Here is a 13,454-nt window from a genome sequence, read left to right as displayed (position 1 = left end):
ATTATCAAATGAACTCCTTTCCTTGTTTCCCAAAGATTGATCTGCAGGAGATAAATTAATGTTCAGTGAAAAAAGAACTGCAAAGCAACCAGATAAGACTGCTTGGCTTTGATTTAACCAAGCCAAACAGTTTTCTTTTCTGTAAAATTCTTCAAAGCAATTAATATGCTAATGGATTCTGAATTTGTAAGTGGGATATATATTATAGAGGAGTTCCAAAATTATTTGATCATGAAGCTCCTGTGTTCACGGACTCCAGGAATATATTTGGGGGGAAATTTGGCTTCTTCCATTCATAAAATATGAGCACTTGAAGTAGTCTGAGAGCAACTCCAGTTTTAAACTTTCATTTTGCAAGGAGGGAGACCAAAATTTATAGGGTTTAAGTGACTTTCCCAAGGTCACCCAGTTCTTTGGTGGTAAAGGCAGAACTAGAATTCCTATCTTCAGATTCCTGATCTAGTGTTCTTTGAACGTGGCCCACAGTAAAGTCATGTGATGCAGTGTTTACAACCAGGCCTCTGTGCCCACTTCCAAAAACATGCTATTTCCTTCTTTGCCAGTGAAAATGATGAGGCTCAGAATTCTTTCCTTTGAATCTCAAATTGCCCTTCTGACAACTCACACAATCCTCTCTCCAAAGCCTTGTTATATCTCTGACGTTCCTGAGGATTCAGTAGCCTAGAATTATTTTCTGTAAATTAGCGATATAGGGTAATACCATGTTCAATTGGATGTCCTTTCATATTGGTCCCCCCATCAAAACTTAGAAAAGCTCCCTTCCAGCTTTCTGGTCCAACTGGATGAGTGGTTTTATACACGAACAAGTAGACAGTCTCATAACCCACAAGCAGAATTTAGGAGGAGCTTAAAATCTAGACATGGAATCTCTTTGTGGTAGTCCGTGGAGCAGTGTGTATCAGAAATCTTTCCATCTGTACCCCAGTGTTTATAGCAGCAATGGCCACGGTCGCCAAACTGTGGAAAGAACCAAGATGCCCTTCAATGGACGAATGGATACGGAAGATGTGGTCCATATACACTATGAAGTATGATGCCTCCATCAGAAAGGATGAATACCCAACTTTTGTCGCAACATGGACGGGACTGGAAGAGATTATGCTGAGTGAAATCAGTCAAGCAGAGAGAGTCAATTATCATATGGTTTCACTTATTTGTGGAGCATAACAAATAGCATGGAGGACATGGGGAGTTAGAGAGGAGAAGGGAGTTGGAGGAAATTGGAAGGGGAGGTGAACCATGAGAGACTATGGGCTCTGAAAAACAATCTGAGAGTTTTGAAGGGGCAGGGATGGGAGGTTGGGGGAACCAGGTGGTGGGTATTGGAGAGGGCATGGATGGCATGGAGCACTGAGTGTGGTGAAAAAATAATGAATACTGTTATGCTGAAAAAATAAAAAATTAAAAAAAAAAGAAATCTTTCCAGTTTCCATCTTCTTTAAATTTGAAGGAAACAATGCAAAGTCTGCTTCCATATTTAACTACATTGTTTGTCAATGCACTATTGTCATAATGAAAAATTTAATATAACCAGATTGTTCAGTAACATGGTGTTGATGAAATGAATCAAGATATTTTTATGAAATACTATATAGCTGGTAGAAATTTTGTTGTATAAAACTTTATGGAATGATATTTACTACAGAACTTCCTAAGAGGTATGCCAGGACTGAGATACCAATGTCCTTTTTTCCCATGGAGCTACTCAGGATCTACTGTGGCCCGAACCCCCAGCTCAAATATCTCAAGCTGTCAAATGTTTTTATAAACAGAGATATACTCGCATGTCTACTAGGCCATATGCTTTGCCTACATCTGGATAGGGCAATATAAATGATCTTTATTTTCATGTGTTTGCTCATCTGCATTTCTCTTTTTTAGTTAATGATACTATTTAATAAAAATAAGAGAGAGTAATAATAATTTTAACACTTACATAGTCCTTAATATGCTTCGTCTTGTTTTTTTTTTCCTCGAGGTCTATGAAGTAGGCACTACTATTATTCTTTTCATTATATAAGGGTTATTTTTAAATTCCATATTGGAAGCTATTAAGAACTGGACAAGTTGATGCAGGCAGAAAGGAGAAGGTGGAAATGAGACATATGGAAGGTAGAAAGAAGAAAACATAGTCACTAATTCTCTGTGGGAAGCAACTCTGTCCCCAGGATATTGACGATTATCATATTCATGACCAAAAAGGAATTCAAGGAAATAAAAGATTGTATAGAAGTTTTAAGAAAGCCTAGGGGAATGGTTAGTTTTCTAGAAGAAGCTGAGGTGGGCTCCTTGCTTGTTGATATTGAGATGAAAAAGCGTGGTGGTGGAAAAGTTCGGTGATAAAGGAGCTCAGGTGAGTCAGAGAACAGAAGGCTGTGGTTGGGCACCTATCCACGTTGGAGCCCCAGCAGAGATGTGCCAATGAGTGGATCCTCCTGAGAACAGAATGTGCAGAGAAGAGCAGGGCGCCAAAATCTTTAACCTTTAGGCTTTGTCTCCATAGTGGCGAACCCCACCAGCCCCATGAACTAGACCTCCCTGAGTGGGAAGATGATAGAGCAGAATTCTGGGAGTCTTTGGGCAAGGGTCAAGGTTGACAGTGGATGACATGTTCAAACACTGTTCTTCCATTGTTTTTCCTTAGGTCAGAGATTCATGTGTTTTTTTTTTTTTTTTAAGCATAAGTAGAAAAGACATTTAATAGGCTTGTGGGGCATGGGTTGGTAAGGAGCACCCTAGAAGGAGGGGCTCAAAGTGAAAGGAACCCTAGCTCTGTGAAGAAGTGATCAGAAATGGAAAAGATACAACTGATTCATGACAAATGCGTGGCGTGCTGCGTTTATGTTGAAGAAAGGGATTGAGTTATGAAAATGCAAAATGGAAGGTCTCTTTGTGTAAATACAACGAGCAAACCTCTAGGAGGCTCAGGGAGCCACAGCTCAAACAGAGTGTGCTGGGTATATTTATGCTGGTGCATTCAAGAGGTTTATTAGGAAATATGTTTTTCAGGCAGTAGAAAGACATAAATGTAATAATGCAATCTCTTTCTCATATTTGGCATTAAGAAGAAATATATTAGAAATACAATAAATACTTATCTCTTCAAAGTCCCAGTTTTAAGGGAATTCAAAATTATTAAATAGAGTGCAGAGGACATCAAAGAAAAATGAGTACATAACTGTAAAATGTACTTCTAAAGAAAATGAAATGAAAATGCTATTATTTATTTTTGGAATCAAAAGACCAAAGGATAATTTAATGAGGATCAGGATCATTAATTTTTCACGATTACTGTCCAGTGATTTTAGGCATCTTCATTCCAGGTAGGATGATGAGAAATAAGCAGACAGCTTTCATTTAAAAAACAGTTCCCCAGCACTGCATGCACATATATATGCACACACACATGCACACACACATGTGTGTGTTTGTGTAAAGAGTCTGGAGGGGTAGACATCAAAGTATCAAAAGTTATTATTTGTATGGGGTACAGTTATGGATGTTTTTATATCTTTCATATGTGTATCTACTAAGTTATCTGTAGTCAACATGAAATATGTGGACAATAAGAAAAATCAGGTTATTTTTTAAGGCATTTTAGAGACATAGATATGTCACTTCCCTCTCCTCCCTATCACTATGTCAACCCTCAGTCTGTAAAACTGATTTTTTTCCAAGAAGTCTGTGTGACAGTCCTGATCCCCTGTTTTATCTTCTTCAGATGCTGGTGAAAAATAACCACCTTTGCGACAAGATCATTGTTGTGCCAGGGAAAATTGAAGACATCTCTCTTCCTGAGGCTGTGGATGTGATCATTTCCGAACCGATGGGATACATGCTCTTCAATGAAAGGATGCTGGAGAGTTACCTTCATTCCAAAAAATGGCTGAAAGCCAATGGTGAGTTGGCCAATTCCTGATTCCGAAGAGTTTTTCCTCCTCCTTTCCCCATATTTAATTTTGGATGGAAAGGAAGACAGGGCATTTCTGTTGTACCATTTTTAAAAATTTTCTCATCTTAATCTTTCACAAGAGATGAGCTAGTCTCCAGCCATGAAGTTGTAGATGTGGGTTGTGTACTGCCTGGTATTAAATTTGGTACAGAGGACCAGTTCAGAGTTATGTGTTTCTGTCCCGTTTCTATCACTGTCTTCCTCAATGAACTTCACCTCCCACTTGACCTGTTGACTTAAGTTTTCTCATCTGGATTTAAAAAATAATCTCTAAGAAAAGTGATCCCTCAAGCCCCTTTAAGTGTTGGCTTTCTATAACAAGAGAAACTCTCTGAGACCTGCTCATTCTTTCCGACGTATTCCTCTCCTACCGTGTCTCCCTTTCCCTATGATCAGTACATGTACTTGATCAGTACATATACATATACATGATCAGTACATACACATATACATCAGTACATATCCAGTATTCTTTCTGTGCTTTTCAAGTATCTACATGTGCTAAGCAATCTGCGTACATTAATTTGTGGAAACCTTCCCAAGGGTGAGTGATGGAAGTTTTTAATATATTTGGAAGGTCAGTCCTGAGGTTCTTGGTGATGTTATATTCCTTCCACAGGGGACATTTGGTGGCGTCTGGAGACATTTTGAGTTGTTACAGTGCAGGATGGGTAATATTGTCATCCAGTGGGGGAAAAAAGCCAGGTGTGCTGATAAACATCCTTCAGGGTACAAGACAGACCCCTACCCCATCCAAGAGTATTCCAGCCCCAAATATCAACAGTACCAAGACTGACACCTGACTTCCCTGGAGGCACCATTCCCACCCCCAGTTTACAAAGGGAAAATTGAGGCACAGCAGGAGAAAACAACTCAGCAGGGACACACCTCTGGTAAATGACAGAGCAGGGATTTGAACCCAGGTCTCTCTGACCCTGAAGCCCACACTCCTGACTCCTGCGCACACACACTATTTTTCCACCCCTTACTAGGGAGAGGGGACACTTTTCACAGAATGGTTTTTCAAGTAAAATACAGAAAGTAATTGGTCAGTTTTAAAAGTGGCAGCTCCCGTTAGAATTGTGGCACCTTACCCAGGATGTGTCTCCCCGCCTTGGTAGCCAGCGGGGACAAAACGGTGACCACCAGGGCAGCTCTGATTCAGCACGTCAAGCAGTATATGCACAGCAGTGCAGGCAGGTAAGGAAAGCTTGAGGCTCATCCGTAATTCCCTGCATGCTTCAGAATATAGGGGTTCAGAGATGGACTCTTGAAAAAAACCTCATGCAAAAATAAACAAATAGACAAAATGTACTTAATGTCAGAAACTGCATTCGCATGCCGATGGTGAAACAGCCCAGGATGGTCTCGGAAGCTTTGTGTTTATGCGATGAAATTGAACTGTGGAAGTGAGATCATAAAGGACCAGTTGGATTTCCTACTCAGTGCCCCTCAGAAGGAATTTTTATATTTTTGTCTGGATTTTTTTTTTTTCAAAATGTCTAGGTACTTGGCTGTTGGTGAGATTCTGAACATGCTTAATTCATGTGCATCTGTGGGGGCACCTCCAAACTGAGTATCTAGGCTTAATATCTCCCTCTCCTTCCCCTCCCAAGTATTTGTAATAGGTATGAAACTTTTACTGGGCTGTGTATCTTTAGACAAGGAGAAATGAATACTGATTCTATCTTCTTTTTAACCCGTGTGTTCCTGAGGGCAGGAGGCTTGATTTTTTCCAGTTTTTTTTTTTAAGATTTTATTTATTTATTTATTTATCAGAGAGAGAGAGAGAGAGAGAGAGCGCAAGCGCACAAGCCGGGGGAGCAACAGACAGAGAGGGGCTGGATCCCAGGACCCCAAGATCATGACCTGAGCCAAAGGCAGACACCCAAGCAACTGAGCCACCCAGGCGTCCCTATTTTTTCTAGTTATTTTTATTTTCCACCAAAATAAGATGTAATTTACAACACCAAATAATGACATAAAGACTTCTAATGAAAAATAGTAACCCCGTTTTGCCCCAGCTCTCCCTGTCCTGAGACTACTACCCTCCCTGAAGGCTTTCCCTCTCCCTTCCATTTGGGACTTCTTCCCCTTACTTACCAGCATATTTTGATACAAAATTGTCATACGGCTATTTTCACTGCTCTCGGGTTGAGAAGTGTGCTCTCCTGCACAGCATTTTCTTCCCTGCTGGGGGTGCTCTTGTTCCCCGCCCCTGTCTTCTCCATGTATTCATGCAGGTCTTCAGTTCCTTTCCCAGACCCTCGAGGCCAGGTAGATTTCTGAATCGAGAATCTGAAGGACTTGGGAAAGGTGATAGACTCCTCTGCTGCGGATTGCTTACTGCCTGCAGTGGAGTCTGAGGCCCCACCGTGTGACGAAACACATCGTATTTCTGCAACAAACCATATGAATATGGATACCAAAGGGGATAAATAAAGACTGTAAAGAAACTCGTGTCAGTTCAGGTCAGATTTTGCCATCAGATGATGTTGCTGCAAATGTGCCCAAATCTCTAACTTCAAGGGCTTTCAGGACCCAATTGAATATAAAGAAATATGGACCGAGATCATCATTTGGTCGAATCCGTAATCAGTGCTTAGGTTATTGTGACAATGTACATATCGTTCTGAGCTGAGCCAGGTGGCAAAGTGGGTGCATGAGATTTTCAATTTTCTCATGAAACCTTTTGTTTTTCTCGGAGTTAGTTTTCACTAGCTTGGTTTTTGATATGCTCGTGACTAATTATTTCCATGCTCTAAGGAGACTAACAGATCCTATCAATATTTAGTCAGTAGGAGCCTTCCTCCTGTGGATGCTCTGTTCTCTTCTCCCCGATGTGCCGTGGTTCTTCTCCAGCTCCGCCTCACGCCCGCCATATTTGACTTCCCATCATCATTTTCTCGCCTCTTCTCTCTGTGCCCTCTTCATCTGTGGCCTCACAGATGAGGCTCCGGCCCTGGATTTGCCCTTCTACTTACTAGCTCTGTGACTGTGACCGAGTCACTTCAAGTTCCCTGTTCCTTAGCTTTTGGAGAAAAAGTACTTGAGAAGTTAACTTTTTATGGACCCTTTGTATTACCATTTTGCAGGGTAGAGAATTGGAACTTGGACGCAATTTTTAATCAGTGTTTTTAAGACCTCTCTCTTTGGTTTCTGGTTCCAGTGTTGCCGTTGAGTGGTCCAGTGGCCTTCTGACTCCCGATCCTTTAGAGTGACAGCATTTTCCCCTCTGAATGCTTTTAGTATATTGATTTATTTCTAGCCTTACTGTGAAGCTTTTAAAATTCTTGTCTTGGGCGTGGAGTGAGCATGCTTAATCAGAAGATTCCTCTTCTCCAACTATGAGAATTTTTCTTGTATTTTGACCTTTGATGCCCTCCTCCCCTCCGTTTTAGATCCTTGGAATTCCTGTTAGGCTTGAGGCTCAGAGCACCTCGGGAGCTTCCCACGTTTACACAAATCCTGATACATGTTGCTTTCCTAAGATTGTTTAATATCCTTCTGTCTTAAAATTAAGAACTCACTAGGCAGTCATTATTGTTTTGAAACCTGTGCATGAGATTCAGGTGGGTACATGTGAATGTTGTTAACAATCGTGCTTTTTCTCCATTTTTGAAAATACCCTAAACAAAACGGTCTGTTCTGGGTGTTCTACCTACTAGAAGTTCAGTTAGTTGAATGTTTGAGGCTTTGCCTCCAGCTCAGGTCATGGTCCCAGGGTCCCAGGGTTGAGGCCCGTGTGGGGCTCGCTGCTTAGTGGGGAGCCTGCTTCTCCCCCTCTCTCTGCCTGCCTCTCTGCCTACTTGTGATCTCTGTCAAATAAATAAATAAAATCTTTTTTAAAAAGTAAAGAAAAACAGCCAATCTGTTCTATTTAGACAGGCATCAAAGGGAACATAGTTAGCGTGTGGGCTGTGGCCTCACAGATGAGGCTCCGCGCCTGGATTTGCCCTTCCACGCACTAGCTCTGTGCCTGTGGCTGAGTCACTTCACGTTCCCTGTTGCTTAGTTTACCCATTTGTAAAGTTGGGGGGGGGAATAATAGAACGTACTGTATTTTATGATGAGGATTAAATGAATCAATACAGGGAAAACCCATAGAAAAGATCATGGCAAAATCTTAAATTAATTTTGATCAAGAAATTTTAGGTGTTAACTTTTGTGACAGCACCTCCAGTTTCTAAGGTGATACTCACTTCTGAAGTAGGGTTAGTAGTTCATCTTTCTTTTATGTGCCGGATCATTAAAGACTATGAGAAAGAGTCTCCCTAGAAATGACAAGAATAATAACATTGATCGCTGTGTTGGCCCATTTTGGAACGCTGGGCTTCAGGCATGCCAGGCTAGGTGTTTGTCTGCCCACTACGGAACCTGCCTTTCCTTCCCCCTGGTGACTGGGAAGGTCAGGAACAACAAACAAGAGTGGGTGTCCCAGCGAGGAGGATGGGGACCGCCACCCCCCCCGCCCCGAGAAGCAGAGCCTCCAGCAGCACTGAAGAAGATCGTCAGCATGATTACCCATGGACGGAGTCTCAGAATGGAAATGACAATGGGATAGAATGACGGGGGGTGAATTATCTTCAGAGCTGTTTTTACAATAAATAGGATTTTTTAAAAATGAAGAAAGTGCGCAGAATTCCCAGCCCAGGGCGTACGGAAAGGAAAAAGCTGACAGCAGAGAAGACAGGACGCCGGGTTAAATGCCTCTCCTAAGACTCCGCCAGCTTTTCTCATAACATAGCTCTGTGACTGCGCTAGGATTCTTCTTTATTTTTCCTCCAATCTGCTGCCTAATTTTTTTAATCCTTGCTTAGAGGCAAAATTGTATTTCAGCCTCTTGGGTAATAACTGAAATAGGACGAGAGAGTGGCGTTGGTCCGGTGGCGGGTGAGTGTCCCCTGCAGTCGGAAGGCGGCGCTCGTCAGCGTCTGGGTCTGTTGTCTCTTGCTCATTAGGAATGCTGTTCCCAACATTCGGCGACATCCACTTGGCCCCCTTTTCTGACGAGCAGCTCTACATGGAACACTACTCCAGAGCCAACTTTTGGTAACGTTCTCTCCTCTCTTCCATTCTTCCTCCTTTAGAGTGAGCCAGAGTGTCTGGTTTGGGTTCGCCATCTGGGGTTATATAAATGGCGGGGGGTGGGGGTGGGGTGCCGTGCACTGTGGGAGGTTCAGCTGGACCCCTGGCTGCTGCCTACTAGAGGCCAGTAGTGCCTTTCCCCTAGTTGTGACCCCCCAAAATGTCTCCAGATACTGCCGAATGTCCCCAGCAGGGGAAGGGGGCATAAAGTCATCCCCTGTTGAGAACCCCTGGAGTGGACAAACCCGGGAGCTCCTGAGCAGGTGGCCTCTAGCTGGAACGACAGCATCCTCCCCCTACTGCGCCCCCCCCTTCCCCCTTAACGTTATCTATTCCCTGGGCCCAGGGCCGCGGCTTCTGTTAGAAGGGACCTTGGTCAGAGGACAGGGCAATCGGTACATCGCAAGGTAAAGGAGTCGATCAAAACATTTTTCTTGGAGTTTTCGCACTAATGGGCTCTTGGCTTTTGGACATTTCACTTCACCTTGATAGACTTGGTTTCTTCATTTGGAGAATGAGAACTAATACAAAACAACCGGCTCTAAGCCAGCATTCCGTCTGGCATTGTTTTTTGAGCACTGGTTTTTGTAAGGAGAAAGAGGGAAAGAGAGCGATGATATTGGACCCATGGGAGGGAGGAACCGAACAGACAGCATCCGAGTAGGAATGTTAGGTGTGTAGGAGGACAGGCATGCGCTGGCAGATGGGTGGGGAGGGTGCTAAAATGTAGACTCTGAGTTCCAGCTGACGTATGCAGAACCTTCCAACACGCAGATAGCCACAGCGCATTTCTGGGTTTTTTCTCTTTGTAATCCTGCCTCTTGGTGAAGAAGCAGCCAAAATGTGCTTTGGTTTCCCAGGCTACAAGTTCTTTGAAGAGTAGGGTCAAAGGGCTAAAATTTATTCTTTCTCTCTGATTTTTTTTTTCTTGTAAAATAGGCTTTCCTAGCACAGATTTGCATTTCATGGTTTCTGCTCAGTCTGTAATTTTGAAACTCCCAAGCCACATGCTTCCTAATGGGGGTGAACGCCTCTTGGTGTGTGATGGGGGCCACCTTAATTATGATCATTGTTCTCTGAGGTCATGCTGACCCAGAATGTTTATATTTTAACCATAAACTTCCTGAGTCGGGGATGAGGTTGGAGAGGCAGGGATCCCAGGTAGCAGAATCGACCAGATTACGTCCCCCAGTGGGACAGCAGGGGAGCGCGTTGTCCCGGCAGTGCTGGCGCGACTTCCCCGCTGTGCCATCTGCTGCCATCTTGGTACCTTGAGAACGAATGTTAATGATCACAGTGGATTGGCCTGGCTCACCATCAGCATACAAACATACTGCTATTTATTCCATCTCAAAAGAAAAAATAACCTTTTTTTATCTCTCACTTCCCCAGTTAACCACCACCCATCTCCCTTAGTCCCTTTACTGCAAAACTCCTCAAAAAGCATTCTATCCTCCTAGTCTCCAAGACTTTGCTTCAGTTTCTCTCTTAAGACATCCCTCCGTGATGGCTCTTACCAAGGCCCCCGGTGTGCTGACCTCCACAATGCTAACCAGTGTCCATCCTCCCTTGTCTGCTTATTGACCCCAGAACCCTTATTTGAGCAGCATTTGAAATGCTTTGCAATCTTTTAATTTCTCTTCTGCCTCACGGGTCACTTTTTCAACAAATCCTTCACTGGTTCTTGCTTGTCTCCTTCACCTACTGATGTAGGAGCACCCCTGGACACAGTCTTGGACCTCCTCTTTGTCCATTTATTGCCTTGGTGAGCTCACCCATTCCTTAGCTTCAGATGCCGTCTGTATGCTAATGATTGCCAAGGATATTGTCCTCTAGCTCACACATGTCCTGGGAACTCCATATTTTTATACCCGGTGGCCTCTTGGACATTCCCCCTTACAGAGACTTACCATCTAAACTCAACACCTCATCTCCCCCACACCCCCCACACCCCAAATCTGCTCTACTCATAGTCTTTCCATCTCACTTGATGATAACACTGTCCTCCCAGTCATTCAGGCCCGAAACCATGGAGGCCCTTCTTTCTTTGTCCCCATATCTAAACCATGAAGAAATTCTGTTGGCTCTACTTTTGAACTCTACCCAGAATCTGTCGTATTCTCATTATATTCTCTGTTCTCCCTTGTTCCCAACGCTGTCATCCCTCATCTTGATTACTGCTATAGCTTCTTAACCTGTCGGTTCCCAGCATTCCCAAAGCCTTCTGGTAAATTCTGTCCGGTCTGGTTGCTCATTTCCTAGGACCGTGTTCATTCAACTCCAGCCACACAGGTGTCCTTGCTGATTTTCAGGCATATGCAGCCACCTCGGAGCCTTTGCTTTTGCTCATCTTTCTACGTGGAACACTTTCCCCCCAATATTCATGTGGCTGATCCCTTCACCTCCATAAAGTCTGCCAAAATGCCAGCTCTCCTGGGCATCCTGTTTAAAATGGTAGCCACAGCACTCATCATCCCAATCCCACTTTTTCTGCTTTGTGTTTTTGCTTTAGCACTTACTGCTTCCCAAAAGACATATAACCCCTTTATTTATTATTGTTCATTGTCAGCATCCTTCCTGATTGCACGTAAGCACCACAAAAGTCCAGGTTCTGTCAGATTTCACTAATGTATCCTAAGCACCCTCCATCCCAAGTGCCTGTCACATAGCAGATCCTCAATAAATATTTTTGAATGGGTAAAACCTCCAGTAATCTCAAGTAAGTACACCAGTAATTACTAATAAGAGGTTAGGTGTCATCTCTTTGATTTTTTAAAAAAAATTTTTACAAAGTTAGGATAATACCATAAATCTCATTTTGTAGCTCTTTTACTTTTTAAATTTTTATTTATTTTTATTTTGTTTTGATTTCAATACCTTGTTGATATGTTCTCCTATCTTTACAATATTCTCTTGCTGCAGAGTATTTCTTTTGTGACAACATCATACTTCATCAGCTTGAGCTCCAGTGCTAAATATTATTTTAATTGCTTATTGAATCCTATAAATTTTACAAGAAACAACACGAAGGTATTGGTGTATAGAAGGTATATCTAGCAGTATATAGAATGTTATAAAATTTTGTATCCTAAATTCCGTAAGAACACTAAAGTGAGCATCCTTTTATAGAAATCATGGTTTGCATTCTGATTATTTCCTTACAATAAATTGCTAGAAGCAGAATTACTGGACCAAAAGGTGTGAAAAAGGATCTTTAAAAAATTATTCTTATATATTGCCAAATTGCCCTGTAGAAAAGTTTTACCAATTAACACTTCCACCAGAAGTATATGAGAATGTCTGCTGAGTCTTGCCCATACGGGCTATGTTTTTTTAAATGCCAATTTGATTCAAAAAAAAAAAAATGGTGGCCAGTTTATTTTTAATCTGTATGTCTTTGGTCGCTAGTGCATTTGAACGGTTTTATTTTTAGTCAACAAACACACAAAAAAAATGTTTTAAAAAACATATAGTTAACAAAATTCACAGCCTTCATTCTCCTTGTAACAACTCCCCTTCCTCTATGAAGAGGTTTCTGTGTCAGGCGACGGCATGCGGGCCTTCGGTCGCATTGGTGCGGGGAACAGGTGGAGAAAGTGTGCATCGTTTTTATTAGAAGAGGCAGAGAAGTGGAAACGCTGGCAGAGTGGAGGGAGAGGGGTGCAAATAGTGATGGTGGTGGTGGTGGTGGCAGTTTAGGTGTATGCTAAAGAAGGGAGCCGAGAAGCTGAGGGATGACTGGCCAAGTCAGGGCATTAGATATAACCAGTGATCAGTCCTCACCTGAACTTGTCATCTGGGACACTTGGCCCCAGGGACTCCTCACTTTACTTCTAAAGCCTAAACCTGGTTTTCCTCCTTCCTTATCGGCCCCGACCTTGTCTCATCTGCTGATTCTTCCTCATGACCCAAGTCTTCAGTGTTGGATTGATTCCAAGTTGGCTCTTACTGTCTTCCCCTTTTTGTCTCTCCTCGCCTCCTGACTGGTCTCATTGCCTCTCCTGAGCTGTAAATATTGTCTTTACACCAGCAACTCCTGTAGGGAGAACTCCAGCCTAGAACTCTCCCTGGAACCATAGACTTCAGGTGTCCAACTGGCTGTTGACAGCTCTACTTGGATGTTGTCTCTTGGGCATCTTAAATTCAGCATATCCAAAATCAAGCTGCTAACCTTTTCACCAGCCCCTGCTCACCGCTGCAACACACAAACACAAGCAATACCAAAAAACCCTGCTTCTACTGCAGTCCCACAAACCTTTCAACTTATTTCCTCTTTTTAAACAGCAACCAGAATGATCTTGATAACGTAGATTTCAGATCACAGTCTTCCTCTGCTCAAAACCTCCAGTGGCTTCCCACCTTCTATTGTCATGAAAGTCAAAAGTTCTCACCA

General features: G+C 42.7%; 1 protein-coding gene across 2 annotated transcripts in view; it reads left to right on the top strand.

The window, feature by feature from the left end:
* The window catches only part of LOC131812733 (histone-arginine methyltransferase CARM1-like), a 254,032-nt gene that overhangs the window by 204,898 nt on the left and 35,680 nt on the right, over nt 1-13,454 (top strand). For both annotated transcript variants that reach the window (XM_059142592.1, XM_059142591.1), the window contains exons 6-7: nt 3,743-3,920; nt 8,935-9,025. In XM_059142592.1, coding sequence (XP_058998575.1) covers nt 3,743-3,920; nt 8,935-9,025 — 269 coding nt within the window. The remainder of the gene's footprint in view (nt 1-3,742; nt 3,921-8,934; nt 9,026-13,454) is intronic.

This window comes from Mustela lutreola, chromosome 12 (genome assembly GCF_030435805.1).
Source record: "Mustela lutreola isolate mMusLut2 chromosome 12, mMusLut2.pri, whole genome shotgun sequence".
Taxonomy (NCBI): domain Eukaryota; kingdom Metazoa; phylum Chordata; class Mammalia; order Carnivora; family Mustelidae; genus Mustela; species Mustela lutreola.
The sequence above is the reverse complement of the archived record's forward strand: the minus strand, read 5'-3'. Positions and strand labels throughout refer to the sequence as shown.